This window comes from Strigops habroptila, chromosome 1 (assembly GCF_004027225.2).
Source record: "Strigops habroptila isolate Jane chromosome 1, bStrHab1.2.pri, whole genome shotgun sequence".
NCBI classification, from domain to species: Eukaryota; Metazoa; Chordata; class Aves; order Psittaciformes; family Psittacidae; genus Strigops; species Strigops habroptila.
The window spans coordinates 44317337-44342752 of record NC_044277.2 but is presented as its reverse complement, the minus strand read 5'-3'; the positions used below and the strand labels follow the sequence as shown (position 1 = coordinate 44342752).

The window sequence follows — 25416 nt, the reverse complement described above, 5'->3', positions numbered from 1 at the left end:
CTTACTGTACGGTCAGCAGAACCTACCAACTCCTGATTGATCCTATTTAATTCACCATGCTACAAAAGTGTACACCCCCTTTACGCTTTACAATGGAAAAAAACCCCTAGAAAGTAATAAATAATAAAAACAAAAATCCCCCTACATGCATCCCAACAGCAAAGAACACAGTTTACCTCTGCCATATTGGTAAAATTAGGTAGACAATTTTGCTGCATTGTTTTTTAGATACTTGCCCATCAGAACATAATTTCCTTAAAATATATTCAGATTCCCTTTCCCCCCACCCCCCCGCCAAAAAAGCGTTCAACCCACTGATACTGAATGATTTTTACTGCACACACACAAGGAAAATGTGTCTGAAAGCAGGCTGCTTTTTGGCATACAGATACCTCGGAAAGCAAATCGAGGTGAGATCTGGCATCTGTGCATTTAGAGAGAGCGGCTATTATTCACACCTTGCTACGATAATATGGCTTGGCAAATACCGCGAGTGAAATGCCTTCCCCCTCCTCCCCTCCATATTGCACTGCTATAATTGGTCACCAGCGATTCGACATAGAAAAGGTTTGTACATACGTGCTCAGCTGGCGTGCGCCTAGCCGAGGTCTGGGGAGGCAGAACTTCCCAGGAGTCGCTGCTAGACGCACACAGCTGGAAGAAAGCCTGCGAGACTGCAGATTAACAGCCTACAAACCCCCTCACAGGCTGTGCTGGCCAGCTGAAAAGCTCTACCCCAGATATCAAACGAGGTTGTCAGACACTAGACCTGGTAGTGTCTGAGGCTAGCGGCACAGCTCTGGTTCCAGGCTGCTTAGATAACAACTGCGGAGCTAACTGGATGGACTGGGAGAAGTTATTTTAAATTGCAATTACCAGCTCATATCTTATCAAAAGAGCTGGATGCGCACAATCGTTGCTGCTAATAGCTTCCCTTCCTCTTCTGAAAGAGCAACAAGAATTTTATTCATGGCAACTAAAGATAGAGTAAATAGTACCAGGTGAAGGGTCAGGTGCACTCTGCTGCTGCAGCAACCCCAGTGAACTCCAGCGCCTCCCACTCTTCTTGCAGGCAGTCCTGCTCTGCGTTGAACTACATCTCTCCTGTAGAAATACTTAACCAGTCTCCTTCTTACAGCGACAAAGGATCCAACTAAAACACCATGTGGTGGCAGTGCTCAAAGTCAAAGGCTGCACAACTTCAGCTTAGGGCTGGGTAGTCCCAACTGCACACAGAGGGTGGCAAAGTACTTTGCACTTTCAAAGCAATCACTGAGCAGTGGGGAGAAATACGAATCTGAATCATAGTGAGATGGAAAGTAACACTACTGCACATCAGACAAGGTGGAGATTCAGAGGCGGTCAGTAACAGGATGACAGAGAGCAAGGTATTCTCCATTTGCTGTACACAAACTAACACCAATATGAGAAGAAACATCAGCATCAGATCCAGTATTAAAAGTCATTGCCATAGCACAGAACATTCTTCAGCAGGCAAGATTAAGTGTTGAAGGACAGCCTGACCTTGCTACAAGTTCATCTGAAGTCATAAGACTGAATGAGTAAGCTGGGCATAAACAAACATGTTTTTCCTTGCATGACTCCTTACACAGCTACACCTCAGCAATGGATTTCTCTTAGATCAGTCATGCAGCTGTTACTAACAGCAGAGATTGGTCATCATAAATTTTATGCTCCCATATTGGTTGCACCTACAGTTCAGGAACAATGGTCCCATCAATCCTCCAGTCCCACTACTGGCTACCAAATACAATACTTTCCATCAAGTATTTAATGAAATTAATTTTAATACAATTTTATAGACCACTTGCAGCCACTTACTTTACTGCGGCCTTTTAGACTACTGTGACTTTCAGAAGTCAAGCATTACATTACTTATTTATCATTACAAAACCCCACCTGCTGTAAAAAGGTACATATGGTACCCAACCACCATTGAGAGGTAAAGAACTAGGTGCTTTCCAGCTTTCTACAGTAGTTTCTGGAACATTTTCTTATAGTTTTGGTAACGAAATTGTTGAAGGAGCCAATGTGAGGCTTTGTCTTTCTCTTATACTTCTATTATCACCTGTTCCCCCCATCCCTGAAAGAAAGCCCACCAAAAGGTTACAGGATATTTTTTTTTCTGGCAATAAGATGCTGCTCCAAGACTGTGCCACACACAAACTGGATGAGCAGCCAACTGCTGAGTGGGAGGCTCATTAAAAAGGGCCATTTGCTTGCCATATGTCTCTTTCTTCTAGACAGACTAATTCTAGTCCTTAGAGTTTTAACCAGAAAGTCAGTTTAGTAAAGCAACTTTTTGTTAAAATGGTACCAGAAATTTTCCTAAGCAGAATATTGAGAACCACTGGGTGCCCAGAGTGAGTTACTGGTTAGAAACAAGAGCCCTGATCCCAAAGTGGGATTGGCAGAGCACCTCATCCTTGCAAGGCTGGCATTTCCTAACCTCCCATAGGGAAGCCCCAGTCCTACCACCTCTTCCTGCTCCTGCTCTCCACTGCCACCCAGGCTGCTGCTGCTATTGTCTTCTGCTTCCCCCCTGCACCACCATTCCCCCTCATTCCTGTCCCTCCCTACTACTGCTGTAACATTTCCTCTGCGCATTCCCACACCCAGCAGGATGACTACAGGAGTGTAAGCTGACAGGATCACCCAAGCCTGCCTGCCATTGAGAAGTCCATGCACTGTGCTCCCACCTTGGGAAGGCAGCACAAACACGTCTGCTCCCAATGACCTATCTAGAACAGGTCTTGCACACCTGGGCCCGTGCTGTGTATCTATAGCACTTTGGGTACCACCCCAGCAGACAAACACAGGTAACCCAGCCATAGGCTTCCCGCAGTGGGGTAGTGGTCAGCCACAGGAAGCAAATTGACAAAAGGGGAACCAACCACCAACAAACTCCAGCTCTTTAGGATTTCAAGTGTTCTCAGCCTCTTCTTTAGAATTGGAGAAAGCAGTTTTTCAGATAGGAACTTATGCATATGAGATCTTATTATAAAAGTCAATCTCTTCTATTTGCATACTGGTTTAAGACACTAACAGTCTGAGGTCAAACTCAGATTCTCCATTAATTTTAGTTAGAAAGTTTGTCTAAATTCACATTATGTTTTATAGCTGCTGTCCTCCTTGGAGGATCCAAAAGCACTTTACAGGAAAACACTGGTACCAGGAACAATTAGAAGTAATGACCATTTACATATCCAGCATCCCAGCAATGTTTAGAAAAGGCTAAAGCTGATTTACTATCACACTGCGACTCTCATTCTTACTCCCAAGGATATGCTGTAGCCCTTCCCCTACACTAACTCCAAGGGATGCATCCTTCCCAGCAGCTGGTTGTGGGTTTCCAAGTCACACTCCTAAGAATGCCTGAACTTCAACCCACAAATCTTAAACACAGCACTACTTGAATTTTCTTCTTTTTTTAGTGGTAATATTTGTGTAGCAAACTTCTTATTTTCCCCTACACACTTTGAACCCCAGTAGCTAAAGAACTGGATTATGGAAGCCACCTTGTCCATCCATCTGACCAAGGTTTCACTTTCCCCATCAAGCTTCACAGTAGTTCCACTTGGCCTATACAGCCTTTATTTTTTGAGTTTGGAAACGCAGAGGCCCACGCAGCACTTTATCAGAGACAGCTTTCCCCAGTCAGCACTTCCTGCTTTCTCCTCCACAGATACACATCTCACACTTGCCTATGTTCAAAAGGTTATTAATGGTAAAAAAGTGAAAAATGAACAAACCAACCTATGCTTCTGGCCGAAGACAACAAATGCACTTCCCATCATTTTGATTAAGGCCTTCAGAAACCTAATGACATGTCCATCTTTTTTTTTTATGCATGTGTGCAGCCATCGTGACAAAAAAGGGACCTTTCACATGATGAGTGATGAGTTGGTCCACACACACACGAAAAGAGGAATCAGGTGAGCACCATGAAACAAGGAACAGACGCAGCCAGCTTGAATTATTTTGGCCATTCAATTGCAGCCAGCCAGCCTTGGCTGGCTATTCCCAGCCTACTGCAATACAGAATTCATGCGAGATGAACCGGAAAAGGTTGAACTGGTGACAAATATTTAAAGAGCATGCTGTGAAGGTGACTCCCCCGAAAAACATAGCCTCCTTAGCATTTAGATTTAAAAGGCCTTTCTTACTCTACATAGGCTATCAACCATCCAAGATGACAGTGGCATCTGTCAGTGTTGTAGATTTTGACAGGTGGCTCACTGCTAGGCATTCCTAGATTGAGGACACTCATTGAGGACACTCATACTACACCCCCGTGCAGTATACACATGTACACTGTATTTCCTTCTTTGCCTGTGCTCTGCCTGCCTTTGGGAGCAAGCTGCACACTCTGGTTGAGTTTCACCTGCACTAAAGGGAACGAGAAGAAGAAATGAAGCTTCACATCTGTACATAAAGCTGTGTGGGAAATAAGCACAGGCTTCAGGTTCCCATTAATGCTTAGGTCCTTCAGAATGAGAAGTTAAATATCCATGTTTCTCTTATCCAGTTAATAATGGTCACCTTTGCTATTAGTGTTAATAGCTTCCCCTGGGTGCACACTGAAACAAGTTAATCTCTACCAACTGAGGACAGAAAATCTCTGCACAACAGCTCACAACAGAGGAAAAAAGCCAGTTTTTCCGTTCCTCGAAGTTTCAAAGCTCACAGAAGTGCCTTTCCCTGACACAGCAGAATGACTGTCTTGGATCACCGGCTAAATTAAACACACAAATTTCGTTCTCCGTATAAACAGTTATACATGGCTTAAATAGCATGGTTTTATTTTTCTATTGGCACCAATTGGTACAGTAGTTCAGTCGAAGCTTAAGACATCCATGATGTCAGTTGCTTTAATAGGCACCACTGACGTGACCGGCTCTTGTTCCCAGACGTGAAGTGTGCTGGTTTCCATGGGGAGGATGCTGACCGAAGAATTCCTACCACACTTCCTATCAGTTGTTTTGAGCCACAAGCACTGGCTCCAGGGAAAAAAAAGTCTGTTTGCGTATCCAAAAATTCACAAGATGACATCATCCTGTGCGACAAATTCCTCTGCAGCTCCCTCCCCAAACACACACAACCTATCAAAACTCCTGCTCTGCATTCCTGCCAGCTGGGTTCTGTATGTACAGAAGGGAAAGACATTCATAAGTTTTGCTTTGCTTGTTTGCCATGTTAGCGCAGTTGTAACAGCAGTTCGCCCTCCAGCCCCAAGAAGCAAAAGGGATGGTCAGTCTAAAACAGATTTCTTAGACTAATCATAGGAGGCTCCTGGCAATTTCTTCCCTCCCAAATTCCCATGCAGATTTAGACCATGTAACAAGTCAGAATACCAGCAAAGGAAAAGAGAAGGGACAAACTTGATTCAAAGTGAAACCAAGGGCAGAAGACACAGCGAAATGAAGTAAAAAAAAAAAAAAAAAAAAAGGTATGCAGTAAACCATACCCAAATCCCCTAAGCAATAAGAACTGTACTCTGCAAAAGTCTATATCTTCTACTAGCATGCGCTATAATCCAGGTCTACCACGAGATAACTGCGGTGGTGACTGCATCATTCTTTGTAAAGATTTTGTAGCAGTGACGTGTTCTTTCTTACTTCTGCACCTGCTCCTCTGCTCACGTGAAAACACAAACCCCAACTTCATGAACCAGAGTTAAGCAAGAGATTAACAGAAGGCAAAGGGTAGGAAACGGGTAGATTAACAGTAGGAAAGGGTGAGGCAGCTTCACACTTGATTCGTGCCTTGTTCAGTGCCTAGAAACAGGCAGCTCATCCCTACCCCAACCTCACTAGCTGGAGCTTACTAACTGGGTAGGCTGTAGCATTCATGCATCTTGCCCCTTCTAAATCCTTAAGTTATACCTTATGAAAGAGGAGAAGAGCCTCCTCCTGGGAACTCAGAAACACATTCTCAATTTCCTTGTAGCTAGTACTTAGAACAGACTCAAGTGGTCAGAAACACAGGATCGGACCAGAACCTCAAGTGCAGCCCTAAATATACCTCAAATGCCCAGTGAGGATCAGCCTTTTTGCTCTCAGCTTCCCAATGGTTAAGTTAGGCAGCTTTTAAGACCCTTCTCCCAAGCACTTAAGTCTTTCTATCATCATGCAAATGAGCCCACTGTACCAGTGGAGCTACGGCAAAGTAATTCAAGCAATGCCAAGCAAATCCTGTGTGATTTAGCCCATCTCCCAGCCTTCCGGGAACCAGTTTCCTGGCTGCTATTCTACCCTTCCCTCAACTGCAATCTTTCAAAAAGTCATCCTCCACAGTTAATTTCTTTTCTACAAGCCTCTAGAGTTCTTTCCTAATTGATGCAACTCCAATCAGCTTCTCTGCTGCCCACAGAGATCTGAAATAAGCAAGCAAAACCAAACAAACAAAAAACCCACCTTACAGTGAATGCTTATAAGGTCACAGTTGAATTTCATCAAGTTCCAAGTTTGCAGACTTAGAGTAACAGCCAAGAACTGTGGAAGTCTGAGAGGAACGTGATAATTCAAATCATCAGTTTTAAAAGCTGCAGGTTTTCCTTCTCTCCTCCTCCTCCCTTTCCCTTCTCACAAATAAAACCCAGGAAGTTCAATGCTGAGACAAATCTTAGTTTCTTTTAAACAAGGGTAAGATTATACCCGTGCTGAAGTCAAAGTAGAGGAAAGCAAGACAGCTGTATCTAAAAGCATACACCTCTTTCCACCCAGTACCCCACTGAGATAGTATTGAAAAATATCACTATCATCACAAGCTTTTGTTTCCTTTAAGGCACCAACCAAATCTCATGAAACCAAACAAATTTTATTGTGCAAACTGGTGTCTACAAATCCCAAATTCTTATTCCAGGTGGGAAAACATGAGAGAAAATACAGGTATTTTCTTTCCATGAACTTCTGAGATATAATCAGCCTCTTCCTCCATTACTTGGAGGAAATAATACCCCGTGAACTATCCTGTGAACATACTATCCTGTGAAACTAACCCTACGGTTCTCATTACATCAAAGAGCAGCAGCCTTGGAGAGTTGCAGACTCTACAGCGGTTTCTGGCATTTGAGATGGGACAGGCAGCAAAACTGGAAAGTGGGTGGGAACTAAAACATAGTTGAATGGGGTTTCACCAGAAGGCTGAATACAAGCTTTGATGTATCCAGCCACCAAACTGAACGTCAAGCAAATTCTGCACATTCTGTAGGTGACTCCAGAAATCTCTTCTAGACATAAGGCTGTATATACATACAAAGAGAGAAACAGTCTCACAGTCTGCTGATTTTAATGTACTAGGATGATAACTCTAAGGAAACTAGACACTGAAAAATAGTCTGGCTGACTCCAGAAAGATGAAGTTGAAAGTGAAAGATTCTCACCAGTGTGACTGATGAAGAATTGCACATCGCTGTTTCACTAGAAGCTAAATTTGAACCACCTTCCCACACTGAAAAGGTATTTCTGATTCATAGCTTGCATTCTGGGAAGCTGCTGGCACACAATACTAGAAAGCAAGTATCATATACGCTCAGAACAAACTCCTTGGGCTCAGGAAAAACTGCTCAATTGAAAAGCAAGCAAACAAAAAATAATGGAAAGACATATGTATACACTCTTCAGTAGTTATAAAGCAAAACGCAGAGTAAAAGAGATTCTCTAATACAGGTGGTCAGGCAAAAGGGAAATATTTCATTAAACTTAGGTAAAAAGCTGCCACTTCACCAGACTGGCTAACGTGGGGAGATGGAGGAACAGGAAGTACATGGGCACCCACAGGTACAAAAGAAAAAAGCAATTACTGCCAGCAACTTCAGTGCCTGCCTTTTGATCCTATGATTTGATATTGCATTGTAGAGCAGTGGAGAGGCATTTACCAAAATTTAAATAGGTACAGAAAAGTGGAATAACAAACAGATAGGACCATGAGGAAGTCTGACAGCAACTCAACTGGTTGAGGGTAACTCTCTAAGAAGAAAAAAAGCCAAATCCACAACAAAACCGACAGCAAAATGAAGCAAAAAGGAAAATTAAGAATATATATATTTGCTCATGTATAGAAGAACAGTTCATCCATTATTTCAAGGCAACAAGTTTGAAAAATCCAGGAATATGAATACAGTTCCGCGACTACAAAGCCGTGATTACCCAGAATAGAAAAACTCAGTCTTTTGTGGGGAACAAGGAGGTAGCAATTAAACTGAAAACAAGTAGGTAAATATATTTTAAGGCATAATCATTTCCCTGACAGGAAAGCATGGAATGACACTATACAGACAATTGCAAATGTTTTCAGACATTACCAATTTCAGATTTCTATAGCTGAAGAGGCACGCGCTGCTTACTACAATGAGCACCCTCTCACTCTGCAATACCCAGGCACTACTCTACAGTCATATGTCTACAACAAATACCAAATAGACTTTCTTTTACCCGTTTACGGGGAGAAAAGGGTTGCAATTCTCAGGAAAGTTCACACAGTCAAGTATTTGCAGCTACAGAAGTCATATTTCTCTTTAAAGGCATGAAGACTATATGCTGGTAGCAATGCTTTTGTACACAGTACCTGTGAAGAAAAGCTTTCAAACCTCCAACTTCTTTTCAGATCATACAACATTTTTCAAGGAGAAAAACAAAACAAAACTTGGGTACTGGGGGATTAAACATGAGGGGTTTTTTTCATGGTTTTCTTCTGAGGACATACATTCATTAATAATTTACCAGCCCACAGATACCTGGCAGCCCTGTCTTTCTCAGAAGTACTGCACTGGGGCCCTGTTCTCTAGAAGTTATATTCAGTTGTACAGCACAAAAGCCCCAGGAGAACTACGTGGTAGTTGGGTGCCAGGTTAAGTTCAAAGCAAAACACAAATTAAAATGCAAAACATATATCAGGGAGTGGTGTACCTGGAAAAGACTCACCTAAGTTCCCTACTCCAGAGCAGTGTCCCTCCCTGTCTTAGATCTCACCCACCTCTTTGCACTTAAAAGTTACCCCATCAGAGCTGTGCTGCTCCACTTATGCAGAAGAACAGGTATAGCTCTTCCTGACACCACCCACTGTTCCCAGGGAGACAAAGCCCCAGACCAAGGGCTCTTTGTCCAACACCACCTTCCTTGACTAGCAGACAGCATTAAATTGCACTTGGAGGGAAGAATCTAAATTGAACTTAAGACAAGGAAGCACTCCCTTCGTCCCCAGAGTAACACAAGTTAGCAGCAGGTGTACCATAAAGCCGTCAAGCAAAGGATGTTTGTCAGTCTAATGCTTGCTCATCTCTCCAGGGACATGAAGAGAGTCACACAGCATACTTACAGAAGACTCAACGTACTATAAACATCCAAGAGTGCTCAGTATCACCAAAGTAAAATTCCAAACTCTTCCAAGATCATAGAACAGTTAGGGTTGGAAAGGACCTTAAGATCATCTAGTTTCAATCCCCCTGCCATGGGCAGGGACACCTCACACTTAGACCATGTCGCCCAAGGCTTTGTCCAACCTGGCCTTGAACACTGCCAGGGATGGAGCATTTATCACTTCTTTGGTCAACCTGTTCCAGTGCCTCACCACCCTCACAGTAAAGAACTTCCTTATATCTATCCTGAACTTCCCGTTTAAGTTTAAATGCAAAACTCCTTGTCCTATTGCTACAGTCCCTGATGAAGAGTCCCTCGCCAGCATCCCTGTAGGCCCCCTTCATATATCGGAAGGCTGCTATGAGGACTCCACACAGCCTTCTCCAGGCTGAACAGCCCCAATTTTCTCAGCCTGTTAAGATCTTGGATGCATCAGGTTCAGGGTGAGTTCTGAGCAACAGCAGCTGCTGTCGCCATCTCAAGACAACTAGGAGCCACCTAACTCACACCATACTTCAGCGCTCTCCTCTCTCAGTGTCTAAGGTCTGACTATCCCAGAGCGGGCAGCAGTAGGGCTGCTGGGACCACAAAATCGTGTCTTAAGAGGCAGGCATGCCTTTGGACATGAGAAACTTCTGCAGCTGCACATTGCAAAATCTCACAGAGCTCTCCTGCTCCACTGCTGCAAAGGCAAGTTCACTCCTGAGAAGACCTGCAGAGAGCATCCTCCTCTGTGTTAGCAGGACATAATGAGGAACAGGCCCATCAGGCACTGCTCCATGATTAACAAATCAAACCAGTAGAAACAGGTTTCAGTAGGACGTTTGTTGTACACCAGTTCTAACACTGGAGAAGAGACTTCTGACTCATTCCCACCCGGCACCCCACCTGGGAAGGTTCACAATGCAAGGTTTTAAATGTCTTTGAAATGACAAGCTATCGGCACACTTAGGTAAGCAAGAGGACAGGGCACCAGCAATTACTCTATATTAGCAATTGCTAACACCTTCACTATATGGAGGGGAGTTGTCATTTCACAGGAAGAGTATTTCCAACACCCCGGATATGTTACAGTGTGGCACACCCTGGAATGGGGTGTTACTTTCTAATGTCTTCATAAAAGTATTTTCTTTATTAGTTACCTCCTATGAGGACACAGATGACAGCAGTAACACGAGGTATTCCCTTCAAACCCTGCGCAAAGCCAAGCGGAAGCTTAAAGAAAAAAGGCAGAGGTTTGAGTGTTATTTTTCTTTTTTTTTTTTTATTTATTTAATAAAACGTCATCTCAAAGGAACAGCTTTGTTCTCAGAATGGGGGGAAAAAAAACCCCTCCTCAAACAGACAGGAGAGCAAACGAACCACCAGTTGCAAGAACAGAGATAAGGCCCTAAAAAACAAGAGGTCTTGTTATGATTTGATTAAATGTGGGAGTGAGTATCTGGGGCAAAATAATCTAGATGCTGCCAACCCACCCACAAGTACTTTTCCTTTCATAGCATGCACTCACCAATAGTAGCACAGCCACAAAGACTACACCGTGTAGGTGGGGGTATGCACACACACGTGGGTCACTCCACAGGCCTCTATGCTGTTTTTCCTGTACAGCAAGTTTTGAGCAACCACATCCAAGTCCATCAGCCACCACATCAGTAATCTGCACCCATAAGGAATTGTGGCCACATGCGCATGGGCATTTACAACAGACTGAGCCTGGGCCATACAGAGTCAGAGCAGAGTATCTCTGAGGCTTCAGCTGATGAATCCTCAAAAATGCTTCTGATCATTTTGAGCTATACAGTGCTGGAAGGTAACACAAGAAGGGTCAGACAACACCCGAGGGACACAGTGTTCAGACCCCCAGGCAGTGTCTTCAATGCCTTTCAGTTATCACAGAATGTGTTTGAGACACGGTCATCAGCACCCCTGGGACACTGGCAATGAGAGGCATTCCTCCTGACAAGCAGCAGCACAGTGAAGTCTAACTCTGCAAGATACCAGCATGCCCCATATCTTCCAAATTCATATCACAAAACAATATTGCCCAGAGGCTACTAGGGGAGACATTTATCAAGGTAAAGATTACAGTACTGCCTAAGCCAAAACTAGCAATAACATTTGACAACAGTTGGAGGATATGGATGATACACACTTGCTTTTAGAGTAGAAATTTAGTATTAAGGATATCATAGTACCAGGAACAATATAAAACTAGTTCAGACAGACAGCTTATAAGACCTTCCTGTGAGTATCAAGTGCGAGTTGTGTACCTGAGGAAAGCAAAGGATATCAAAGCAACATCCATCTGTTGTGATGGTTTACCTTGGAGTCTTGCAAAGTCCATCCTCTTATGCCAAGGCAGGGCACTATCAGGACAGTAACTTTCATCTTTCCATGCTACATGCACGTGAAGACCTCTTTTGTTTTAGGAGCCAGAAACACATTAGCCATTCGGTTTTAACTACATGAAAATTGAAATCTATGCTACATTAACTTTTACTCTAAAGAGAAGATGACTGGAGAGAGTATTCAAGAGGGAATGGTTAGATTAACAGCTGTCATATATGACTGTTCTTTGACAGCAACAGCAGAAATTAACCAGATCAACCATTCCCAATAGAAACAACCAGGGTAGCACCTTCCCAGTAGGGAAAGGACCATCAGCAGGACTGCAGAACTCAGGTTCTGTTCATGAGATTTTACTTACATGTAAAATACATCATTTTCCTTCTTTAATAGGCTTTATTGTATTTAGGTTTAATAAGTGTATCAAAACCTGATTTAGCAAGTAGCAAAATAAGATTTACTTTATACTCTTATTTATATATTTGAGTGATGTCTTTGTTGTACTTAAGCCCACAATCTCAGGAGAATAACATCAGTTTCAACTTCCCTTCCTGCTCAACTGTTGCAACCAAAAATCACACTGCAATTTGCTAAGTTAAAATTCTGTTAGGGGTTAAAAAAATAGAAAGGTTATGCCATTAAAGCTGAAACAATCCTAAAAAGTCATTTTAATGAACTCTTATGTTCCATCTCAAAGGGTCATTCTGTTAGGCAGTACATCTTATTTGGCAGAAGTTTAAAGTTAAAGCATGCAAAAGTCAGACCTATAATCCCACATTTATACACAAAATAGTTTACAAACATTTGCCTACGGGGACATAAAATCCCTCCTCTAAACCAAAAGAACTAATGGTTGAGCCCCATATAAACATTCTGTCAACTGTTCTAATTATGCTTTCTGCAAAGATGGAAAGGTCTCCCATGCCAGCGGAGGGCTGCGCCAGCCAGCTCACACAGCAATCAGCACCTGACAGCAATATCTTTCAATAGCAGCACATCCTCCTCAGGAAGGTAATGAATGATTCTGGAGCACTCCCATATCCCAGAATTCACTGCAGAGCAGATGCCCCACCTAGCTCCAGAGCCAGCAGCATGTCAGGTCAGTACCCAGCACAGCAAGTCTTCTTAGGCAGCTGCCTTAAGCTTTGCCTCTTTAGTGCGGGGCTCTGGATCCCAAAAGCTGTAAACACAAGGCACTGCACAATGCAGCACTGAAAGTGCACTCAGTGTTACCTTATAAATCTCTATATGGTAGTCCACAGCAGCGTAAGTTAATCTTCAGGGTATGGAAGACATCCCTAAATGCATTTAGATGTTAGCACCCGATTACAGTGCTTTGCTAACTAAACCTCCACACACTTAGACTCATTTCTCATTTCTTGTAGGCAAGCCCATCAGACATGCTCTGGGTACTGTAAGTTAGCACTGACCATTTGTGTGAAGTTCCTTTGGCACCATGAGAGCCCATGATATATTCAGTAAGTGCCCTCACTACATGGCAGTTTCTGAACTTTCATATATTTTCATCTCATTAACGAGGCATTTATGGGAGGGAACTTTCTGGAGGTTGTTTGACAGCAAAAATTATTCTGCCAACTAAACGCACATGGTTTTCCTGTGCAAGCCAGGAAGAAAAGCACATTGACACTTCTGCAGTATCTTAGGGAACAGATTTTAATTTTGCTGGTATCTATGTGAATTTAAGCTATGAATGAATGGAAGTATGAAGAGTGAGGAAGCCCTACTCAGCAAATCTTTTCTTTAAAAATTAAGAACAAAGCTTTAGTAAACCACTTAAGATCCAAGCTTCTTTCACACCAATAACAATTTTATTTTCTGTTCTCCTTCTTCCAGGAATTGCAGCGGGGATTTTAAGACACAGCATTCAGTTTGAAGGAAGTGAAGTGTTTACCTGGCCTCAGGACTGAAGCTTACATAGCCAGGAGGTATAAAAGATTCAGTGCTGCTAAGCATAAGCACTAGAAACTGCTTATACTAAGAAAGTTAAATTCAGAGAGTTTTAAAGCCACGTGTATTATGACATTATATGCCATCAGACCAAGATTTTAAACATGTCTTAAAAAAGTTAATCTTCCAGAAGTGAACTCCAAACTGAAATGGCATGTAAGAAGGCAACTGGTGTAAATTGCATCACTGAAATAGGGTGCATCACTGCAGTTGCAGCACTAGCGTGATTGAAATAAAACATTTTTGCCGCCTCCTGGACAATTCAGCACACCCTCATTGCATCAGCATTTTGAAAGAGACTATAAGAGAGCCTAGTAAATTACTCAATTAACAATCAGCTATATAGAAGAGCAAGTAAAGCACTAAGCCCACATCTCTGCTTCATAGCCCTGGCTCTTTCAGTTCACACTTTCCAGCTTTTTAAATTCTCGTACCTACTGCAGCAAGATAAGCACTTTCCACACAAAGTATTGCTCTATTCAGCTTGTGAATAAGGACATTGACTAGGAAACAGTATTACAAATAATTTCCTAGTAAAAATAATTTGAAATCATCAAATAAATATGGATTAGTTGCATGATGTCTACTTGGAACAATAATATTACTGCATCATCCAAAAAGGCAGACAGTGATAAGGAACTACCAAGGAGCATTAGTGTAAACCTGTAGTATTATTACAAAGGGTCCTTGGCTTTTAACATGGGAATATTAAAGAAGTCCCTCCAGCCTGAGTATGCAATGAAGTGTTAAAAGCCATTCCATCTCTGACCAAACATTTCAAGGCATTGTCAAAAACTTTCACACTTTTGTCACCACATCCACAGATGAGAAGCACCGGCAACTCATAGCACTCAATTTGAAATCAGTTCTTCTGCATAGCTACCTGTTCCATCAATGTGCTGCCCAATGAAATACCATTTAGTAACCCTGGGAGTAAACCAGTATCTCTTTTGCTCTGTAACATTATTAAAAAGTTAAAAGTCACAGATACCGGCATTAGAGGCGTAGCTTCACTCTGCCAAATAAAGCGATCAGTGTAAGTGGTAAGCAATTCATTCTCTTTGGATTTGTATTTCAGGTCAACAATAGCTTTACCTGCATAATGTACAGGAATTTCTATCTTTGGCCCTATGACGTAGTGACCCTCCTCCAGACTGTGAGCTGTAATTGTTGTCCACTGCCGACATGAATGAATCAGAAGATAATCGCTCTCTCGAAGGCCTTCTACAGTTTCTCCTGCAAAACAGATGTAGGTTTTTTAAATAACTCACACTTACTGCATGAAGAATTAGGAAAACTTCACAACAAGCATTTTATTCTTACTACTCTTTATTTTTCAGATGTTTTGATATTTATAAACCCTATTAAGTAAATTTCAATCCTACACAGTATTCGTTTTTGCAAGGTAAGCACTTTACAGAAAACAAACATAAGCAGAACAACTCAGTGCATGAATACAACACCACAGAGATGTAATCCAGATTACTCAGCAGTGGTTCTGAGGCTCCTTTTTCAGCCTTCTGTATAAACCGACTTTTCATATCTCTATTTATGTCTATCTCAATACAAATATATGAGTGGTCTTTTAATTTTTAAATAAAGGGAAAAAAAATTACATTTTCATATGTTGAAAGATTAGCATCATGCTACCCCACAGGCACCTGAAGCCAAATCTTGTTCACCACTATGAAGCAACTGGGTATCACACGTGCAAATACAGAGATTTCAGCTTTGTCATTCTATCCCTTTGCAAGTCACTGCTTAATGAGCTGTTCCTGTGTCTGTAAGCTTAATTCTGCCACTTAATGAGAAAAAAAATTTAACACACAAAGTCTTCTATCAGGGATAAATTCAACCAGAAGCCCCCCTGGATAATATCCTGCTCATCTTTGTAATGCACTAGAGTGTTTTGCTTGGCTTTCCAGCAATTGCAAGAGATGCATTAGATAGACTACTGAAAGTCCCAACCACACACCTCATGCATGATACATGAACAAAATTTCATAGAGCAGGTTGTATCATGGCAGACAGCTCTTACATACCTGCAGTCCTGCTCAGTATGCTTCTGCATTAAAAAAACAGCCTTTCTCAAGGTGTCTTTAAGCAGCCATGTGAAAACTTTCAGGAACACTTAGCAGGCACTAAACATGGGCCAAGAATAACGAAGCTTTAAATTTCATTTTCCCTCTCTCCCATCAGCCCTCCACAGTTAGAGCCAAAAATAAAGCAAGTAGTTTAGCCCTGGAATCAAGTTTGGACAAAACCCATCCCCTTCAGCTACTACAACAAACTGCACTTTCAGAGTCCCCTGATATTCTTAAAAGCCAGCAGAAGAAGGAGACTTTCCTCAGCCTGAGGCAGCAGACATTTCCCCTGTTCAATCTCTGCAGAGGAGACATACTTCCCACTGAGCTTTTTTTTTTTTTTGCCCACACTAGGCAATCTTTTCCACCGTAGGCAATGGCTACTACATACCCCATTCCTGCCTGATTTCATGCTCCCATTCTATCAGAAAGTGCCCTCCTACATGATTCAAAACACAGCAACTGGTGTGTGTGAGAATTATTATATTTTAAATCAGAAGAAACCATTACAACCACCTGCTCTGACACTCTCTGGCCAGAATTCCGCTTGTTTCCTCCAGAAACTTGGATTTGGCTAAACAAGGGGACAGACCAACCTGCAGAGTCTGAGAGATGGACTTCCCTGGGTCTGCTGTCCCACAGCCTGTTAAACCTTAAAAAGTAGTCCCTGTTTTGCACACTTGGGGCTTTAATTTATAACTGTGGATAAACTGCTGTTATGGGAGTGTAGAGGGGAAACAACAAAGTAATCCAAAAGGTATACAGAAGTCTTTAGTACTAGTTATTCCTGCTCCTACGAAGGTACCATTTCCAGTTATCCTTCTTTTCCACAGCACAGAAAGTAGCTCCCAGGTAAGCAGGACATTTCAAGAAGTGGTTTCCACACTCCGTAGACCACATTCCCTGGCAGCCCAGCCAGGCACTCAGGCTGCTCAGCACCAGTTCCTGCTCCCTGGGCAGCAGCACCCCTCCACCCACATTGTGCTGCGAGAAGGGACTTTGGAAAGCCTAGGGAAGAATAGCAAACTGCCATGCAGCGCCAGAGGACTCTTTGGTCCCATCCATATCTTGAAGGAAATTCAGATATGTTTGCTAGAGGAGTCGTACCTGCTACATTTTAGCAAATCATCTGACCTTGAGCATCTCCTATTTTCTGCTCACAGGGCAACTCCTAATAGGTATAAAAATTATCTTCAGCTTGCTGAAACAGAGGTCTACAATTTTTGGGGAAAACCCACTAATAATAGTAACATGGCATTATTTGAAACTCATGTTTCAGTTCAGAGAGTTAGGCTCATGCTTTCTATAATCCATGGCAACAAATAATTATTCCATCCCACAACAAAATAAAACCAATGACACCTAAGGGAAGAAGTAATAGTTTACTAGTTTCACAGTGGTAAACAGATTTTGAAGAAAATACAAAGCATCTCTGGTATGCTTTTTCTCTGCTTAACAATTTGTAGGTACAGTTTCAGAATGTTGCTTAAAGGGAGGCTGGATTCTGCATCCAGGGTTGAAGGGAAATAATTACAGTATGGGTCACCCTCGAAGAGTCTGAGAAAGATATTCTCAGGAAAATAAAGACACCCAATTATGAAAAGGAGCTTTCAGCTTTCGCATGCCATGATCTGTTTAAGTGGTTACTCCACTAAAACTGGGTGGGACAGGTGAGTGTAAAAAGAGATTGCTAAGGCAGGCCCAAGAGTGACTATGTAATTAAGCCTGCAGCTGGAAGTAGCTGTATTTTTTAAACAGAACCTTGGAAACCACAGTTCTTGTTACACCAATTATTCGCTCCAACTGATTACATCGGAAATGCATTTCGTGCTTTGCCACGGGAGATTGAGCCGAGGAGAGAAGGTGGAGTGGATGCAGTGGGGAGTTCACAATCTCTCGGGCTCCCTCGCAGCAGGCAGGTCTGTCCTTACCAAGCATTGATCTTTCCTAACTGTGGGTAAGCTGGATTCCTGGTGTTACTTTAAAGGAAGAGGCTCCTTGTCACCAAAGGGATTAATGGGCTCACAAAAATACCTGGCTAATGATGGCCTCCGTACTATGGCAGGAAATACAAGGAAGGGTCAAATGAGACTTCAGACAACAGAACATGGCAATACATACCCTCTTCTTTCTTCCATTTTGTTGTAGTCTGGCTCACTGCCCTTAAAGCATCTTCCTCCTGCAGAGGAGGATGGCGTTTCAGACAGGAGACACCTCAGACCCTAGCTACACAACTCAACTCCCAGCCAAAGCACAGCCCAGATGTAGCCCTTTACACTTTTCTCAGCACCCTGCAAAACAGGCACGCATATCCAATCTGATTTCTTCCCCTGCTTCAGTAACACAAGTTGTGCAAGCCTTTCATTAATCCTATTTTAACTATGTGGGAGAGAACTCGGCAGTCCTCACATCCACCAGCTATGCAACTCGGTTCTCACCTTTTCAACATACTCCTACACTGCTGCTTACACAGAAGTCAGACGCCATGAGAAAACAGAGAACACAGGCCACTCATCTTTAGTAACAGTTTTGTCTCTTACGATCAAATATGGATTAGCTCTACCTTCTCACACTCTCATCCCCACCCCACATGCCTGCAATATAATTAAACCACTTCAGAGAATCTACAGGCAAATACTTGTGTTGGGTTTTCGGCCCCCAAATAAAAGTCAGAGATGCAATGAACTATCACAGGCAATTCCCCACCCTTCCCCAAGTTGCCTACCTCTTTCCAAAAGATGAGTCAAGTTTATTCATAATAATGACCAAGACTAAGAAACCTATGATTTGCTAACAGCACCTAAACCCTAAATAAAGCATCAACACCCATCCCTGCCTGGCAATAAAAGCCTTGCATATCTGAACTACAAAGTTAGCCAGTATGTTCGTACACAATCTGTTCTCCTATAAGCACTCTGACCACGACCAGTTTTTGGGCTACTTTACCATGCATCGCCAAAGCAGCACTGCAACAGCTATTCATGTGCTCACTGCAAATAAGATATATTACCATTTTTTAATTGTGATCCATTTCCATGTAATTCCTAAAAATCTCAAATATTGCAAACTCCACCCTTGTTGAAGGGCAAGTGTAGAGGGAATGCTGACCATGAAAGGAAAATTGTTCACGTGTTGACATAGTTAAGAAAAAATAGGTAGTTGCTTAATCAAGAGTCTCATGCTTATTAAATACCACCTACATTAAATGCCAATACTCCTTTAATAATTCTTTCCAGTTCCAAAACTGGATCATCCACATTTGGCAAATCTTGGCTCTGCCATTGTAAACACTCTAATCTCAAATTAACAGTTAACAACTGCAGCAAGACTGGGAGCAAGATACCTTGATCTACAAGTCTGGAGATGAACTTCTGTTTTCACTTGCAGTTTTTAAGAACCAGGTAAGAAAACAACGGTTGGCTACATGCAGTGACAGAGTCTATACATGGCAGTGCTGCAGCACAGAACGAAGCTCACTTCCTGAGCAGCAAGCACTGACCTCCCTGCAGGTTGTTGCCACCACTTCCTTTCTCAAGGCACACATTTTTAGTTTAGCATTTCAAAATTTCCAAAAGTCTGGGGCAAAGCCTCAGGAGTAGAACTGAAGAGCACTCCCACCTCTTCTTCGCTTCCTTCTAGATCACAGAATATCTCAAGTTGAAAGGAACCCATAAGGATCCAAGTCAACTCCTCGCTCCTCACAGAACTACCTAAAACTAAACCATATGACTAAGAGTGTTGTCCAGATGTTCCCTGAACTCTGACAGGTTTGGTGCCGTGACCGCTTTCCTGGGAAGCCTGTTCCTTTGACCGACCACCCTCTCAGTAAAGGGCCTTTTCCCAATGTCCCATTATAGTCCATGAAAGAAAATTCACACAGGTTCTACATATTCTGGTTTGCCAATGACAACAATGAGTTTTCAACACCAACCACTAAAGAAAAATCATGAATCAAATGAGAAAAAACAAACTAAACCACAAAACAACAACAACAAAACCCCCCACCAAACGCAACCCCCCAACTTTTAAGACTCTCCTCCTGGCACTGAGAAACTAACATTCTAGCCACTGCAAAATGTGCAGACCAACATGACTCATTCACTCTCAGAAACTACACTGCTAAAAATAAGCAGTGATCTACAGGAATATAAACGCTTTATAATGCCACACACTTTGTCATCCTGGCTAAGAGTTTGCATCATTGCCTTAAAGCATAAGCTTTGCGTCTGGAGACATTAAAATAGCAAGTAACGAACAATTCAGAGAAGGAGAAGAAGTCGCATGCAAGGTTCCAGCAACGTAACAGATACCATTTACACACGCCAGATGAACTAGATACAATCTCCTCCTGCCAGGAAGATGGTTACGGAGACATTCCTCTCATCTCATTCATCACAGAAGACTGTAAAGTGAGCTTAACGCTGTCCTTTGCACCTCAGTTCAAGCATGCAGAATTTGCTCTTCCTGGAACAAAAAGGCTTATAGAAAAGAGCCTGAAGCTCATGAGAGACTTAAGATGTCAAATAGCTGGTGAAGAAGATGCCTGCGAAACCTAAGGGAAAACGCATCAAGACTCCAGGCCATGTGTTTTCATGAACATTAAGCCTGAACACCATCTGGATGCAAGGTAACAGATGCTGTACAATTAAGAGCATCACCCAGCCTGCCTTGGTCAGTTAAATAGGTGGTCAGTTTAATTATTCCACTTAATGTTCCACGATCACATAACATATCATTACATAGGAAAATCCCAGCAATGCTGAAAGTCATTTCAGTGGGTGCTCAGCCAGGTACGTACAAAACCACATAAATTAATAACTTCAACTTTATCCCCAGTTGAGCTTGCACTAACATCTTCTAGAATGAAGGGTTAACTTGTGCAACAGCAAAAAGAAGTGGCTGTCTGGTCAGGTGGGCACGTCTGCTATGAAATAACTAGGAAGAACTGCCAGCATGTGGCTAGCGTTACAAGGGAAGACTAAAGACTGGCAATCAAGGTTTATTTTACAACAGCTGGAAGTTAAGAGAAAGCAGAGCAATTAGAAGCCAGGGAAAAAAAAAAAAAAAAAGAGAGAAGTGAGGTTCTTACTTATTTATCATGCTATCATCACACTGAGGAGCCTTACCTACATCGCATCTGCTCCACTGGGCTTTCCCTGTTTGAGCACCAAGCCATGCATTAAGACACATCTTAACATTATCCTACCACATCATGAAAAACAAAGCACAGGCCCAGTCAGTATGAAATGAAGTTATAATCTATTGTTAAAAAAAGAAAACCAAGAAAAAAACCAGTATTACGGACTTCATGGCTCTGTGCAAAGAGGTGTTTCAGGTCAGAGGGAGGTCACATTGCTAGCAGAAATATAAATGCCAGCACTGCTTTTCCACTCCGAAAGAAGGCACCTACAACACTGTACACCAGCCAACTAATAAAAGCTGCCTTGTTTTTGGAATGGCAAACTTGTGTTTCTGCAAACATCTGCGAGTCACATAGCTCCCACACAGGTAACACCTTAAGGTAAGTTTGATTTCTTCTTACTGCAAGACTCAGAGCAGGTAAAAACTGAAGCCAAGGCCTTCTCTCAGCACAAAAGCTAAAAGTGGGGTACCAGGGCCTAGCACTGACAAGCAAGCACACCTGAAGAGACCACACACAGGTCAGAAACACCCAGTTTTGCACAGCGAGCACCTACTAACTGCAGGCACTGCACGCACTGACGTCAGCCTCCTTGCCATTGGGGGGTCTGTGAGCACCACGGGTACCTGCAAGCTTTTCCAAGGTAGGCTTTGTGGCAGCACCAGGTGTTGAAACCAGGCTGGCTACCGTCACATCCTTTTGCCTTTAAAAAAATAAAACCCCAAAATCAAGCATAACTCAGGGCCATTCCCATCTGGGAATCTCTGTTTGCTTTCACTGGTGGGCTCATACTTCATACAATCTTCAAACAGCTCCTGACATTTTGGTTCTTGTTCAGCCAGTTCTATGTTTGGGCTTCTAATCTCTTGAAATACAAGACAACAAAAAACAAGGTGTAACCATCCACAAAAAACCCCCAGCAGACATCAACTCCTTGTTCTACACAAAACAAGTAAGCCAAAAAAGACCAAGATGTATGTTGGGCTGCATCACACAGGTTTTCACTGTTAACTTCAATCTGGTCTCATTTGACATAGGGACACATGGAAGCATCACTAGCGCTCAAGAAGCACTGCACTAAGTATGTCATTTTTATGTTAGTAAGAGTACAAGTTCTTTGAAAAACATACACAAAAAACCCCAAACTGTTCGCATGGACAATAGGCTACCGGAAGAGAACTCCACGTAATCAATTTTCCAATATGTTTGAGGCTTAGCTTTTCTTTTTATTTGAGTCTGAATTCAAAGAGCAGAATGAATTCTTTCACTTAGGAAACAAGACTGTGTTGCTAAATAGCCCTCTCTGGTTTTAATACAAGCAATGGAGAAGAAACGAAAGAAATTACTATGTGACAACTCAGCAGAAGACAAACCTACTATATTCTATTTGTTAATCAAATACCTGCAGTACTATCATACATGACCATCTGACGGCAGTCATCATCAAGGGGAGGAAAGAAACAAGTGAGCAAACACCCTTTTCCCCTTAGAAGCACAGACTTCATCTAAAGTCACTGAGAGGTTTTGCTGTTTCAGGCAGACTGAAACTGCAACAGTGCACAGGACAGCTTCCATTAGACTTCCCATCTACCACAATACTATCAACATACCCTGTACTTCCAGCACTCAGTTGTATTACTGCAGCAGTGCCTCACTGGCAGAACAGGTGCCTCAGTTTCTACAGATCATTTCACTAATACTTAAAGCTTTCTTCTTTTAGAATGTTGAGTTTGGAATTTAGATTTTGGGGGAAGAAACACAAAGTTCTTGTTAAATCTGAATACTCAAATTAGGGCAATTTATTATATTTTATTATTATTTCGCAGGTGATGCAACCTCTCTTCATGACAACTTCTATTTGAACTCTGAGGGAAAGTAGAGGGAAGAAGCAAAACCTTTTGTCTTCTGCACGCTGCATCATACTTCAGAGTGTCTTTTGGGTATTTATCTATAGAGACATACCTCAATGAATGTCAAAGACTAATAAATATTGAATCAAGGTGGTTTGCTTGCTTAAGCTTTGGCACTGTACTTGGTTACTGAGTCAAATCTCAATGAGCTGTTCAGCCCCTAGTGCTGCTTCTGCAAAAATAAGACCTGCACTGGTCTGTGATGTAGGTCAGAAGGAAAAAGTTCATTAGGAGTAGAACAACATTTAAATTTTCCAATTTGAAGTTATCAACAGGAATTTTTATGGGGGGGGGTGGAAATCACATCCTTGTAAAATTCCTCAACAAAAGAAAGAAAACCCCATACATATTTTTGTTACATGAAGAACCCCACTTGTAGCAACATTAATGGACACTGAATCTACAAGAATTGTAAATTTTATGTTGGGTTGGTTTTTTTTATTTTATCATTATAACTGAACAGATGCTTGCAAGAGTTACTATTGCATAAAATGCCTAATCGAAGAGAAGTAAAAAGCATGTAATTGTAGAAAACACTACTACCATGGAGTAGTGGTAACCTGCTTTCAAAACCTGCTTTGAAAACCCCTCCATGTTATCAGTCTCACTTTGTCATTCCATATATGCACAAAAAAATGTTGATAAAAATAATAAATCTAGCTGATCAGACAAACTTCCTTGTTTAAAGAAAAGCAAACCAACTTCCATGGGGGTGTATCACGCAAAGTCTAAATACAGACTACTAAGTGAGTTAAAAGGGTAAATATTGTAATTTCTAGGAGCAAATACTGTAGTTTGTAGGAGCAAGATGAAAAAAAAATAAAATAAATCAACCAAAACAAACCCAACCCACGTTAAAATTTAAACATCTCAGGGCTATAAAACATTGTGTACTAAATTTTTAATTTAAAGTGGGCAGATTCATTAGGAAAGCCTGGCAGTGGTCTCATCTGACTGTGTGTCTGAACACAGTGGAAGAGATGAAAGCAGAGTGCTCTGTCCCCCAGCTACACAACTTTTTCAGCTTACAACACAAAGATCTGGAATAAAAATTGCAGGCCTGTTGATAATCAACCTCACTTTCAATTTCCCTTTTTCCTTCTCAATCTCCTGAGTAGATTTAAGTATGTGCTTCTGTTTAATTGTTCCATTCCTGCAGCACATTCATTTGTGTTGGTTCCTATTATCTGGATCAACCAGTATTTCTGTGATGATTGAAACTGCAATCAAATACCCCTCTCCAGGAAATCCAAAGTAATATTGACCTCACCTTCTATCAACTGCATAGACTCCACATCTTTCAGTGGATGAAAGGCTTCCCCTAGCAGCATACGGATTCATACTCATTTTGATTTTAAGACGACTTACATTCTTCCTTCCTTTGCCAAAAACAAGAAAAGGAGAAAAGTCACAACTAAAGCAGGGAAGATCAGGCAAAATTAGTTGAAAGTCTTGTGTGCTGTCTTTCAAATTAAGATTCAACTAGTTGGTTTTCAAAGTTGCTTTTTACATTACAAAAGGAGTTAAAAAAAAACAAAGTGCCTTTTTTAAAATTTTTAAATATATTTTTATTTGGAACACAGGCGAGCAGAGGCATCAAAGCCAGCTCAGGCTGCGCGTCACAAACTCACCAAGAGTTCTGACCTCCTCTTTGGGTACTATGCTGCAGAGACCAAGTAGGGAACACTTAGGAGAATCACCCAACCCTGTCCAGCCCAGAATGAGCCCCTCAGCTGAGATGCTGCTCATCTGCAGCAAGGTCTGTTAGTAGCAATCACACTTGTCTCAGCCTTGGATGGTGAAGGGAGACACTGAATCTTCTCTCAGCTTCAGAAGAGCTGGGCAAGATGCATCTATCCAAGAAATACTTTGTCCAAAATAAAGCCTCTCCCACTGTACACCTTTGTCCTTGGATGAAACACAACTGTTGTTGGCTACAGTTGGCCACCACAACAATTTTCAGTCATGTCTGAACAAAAGGGGATCCAGCTTGCTTCACTGACCCTATGTGCTCAGCAAGGAAGGGGCAAGGCAGCATCATCCTCAGACTGCCTAACATCACTGTTTGTGGTACTTTGTGCATTGACTGACTTCAGCCTCACAGTACTGTGATCAAACCTTACTCTGGCTGACCATTAAATATTTCACAATCAAGAGAAAAGAGATAAGGCTTTATTTCTGCAATTTCCAATCCCTCTGCAAAAGCCTGATACAATCAAATTGCTTCAATCCGACTGATGCTGAACTCAAGCTATCACCCACTAATACCTATCAGAGAGACCAGAGACTCCCATCCCCCTATTCTTTTTATGCCTGCCAGCAAGAAGACAGATTTATTTCTTTAGGATTAGCATTTTGCTATTGGAATGACTGGATCTACCAGTACTGTTGCAACAAATCAGTATAAACCATAATCTTGTTACAAGGCTATGGGGCAGATTAATCCACTGAAAAATCCAGTTTGTTCCAAGACAAGCTTTTCTCTAGCTGCAAATACATGCAGACAGCATCTCAGCGAGTGTTCAGAAAAAACTGTTTGACCTACTGCAGGGAAGAGGAGCACAAATACTTTAAAATAAACACTAAGT

At 42.0% G+C, this 25416-nt stretch overlaps 1 protein-coding gene across 1 annotated transcript in view; it reads right to left on the bottom strand.

Moving 5' to 3' along the window:
• The window catches only part of GAREM1 (GRB2 associated regulator of MAPK1 subtype 1), a 104283-nt gene that overhangs the window by 65681 nt on the left and 13186 nt on the right, over window positions 1-25416 (bottom strand). Inside the window, exon 2 of the mRNA XM_030502630.1 lies at window positions 14790-14930. Within this exon, the coding sequence (XP_030358490.1) occupies window positions 14790-14930 (141 nt within the window). The remainder of the gene's footprint in view (window positions 1-14789; window positions 14931-25416) is intronic.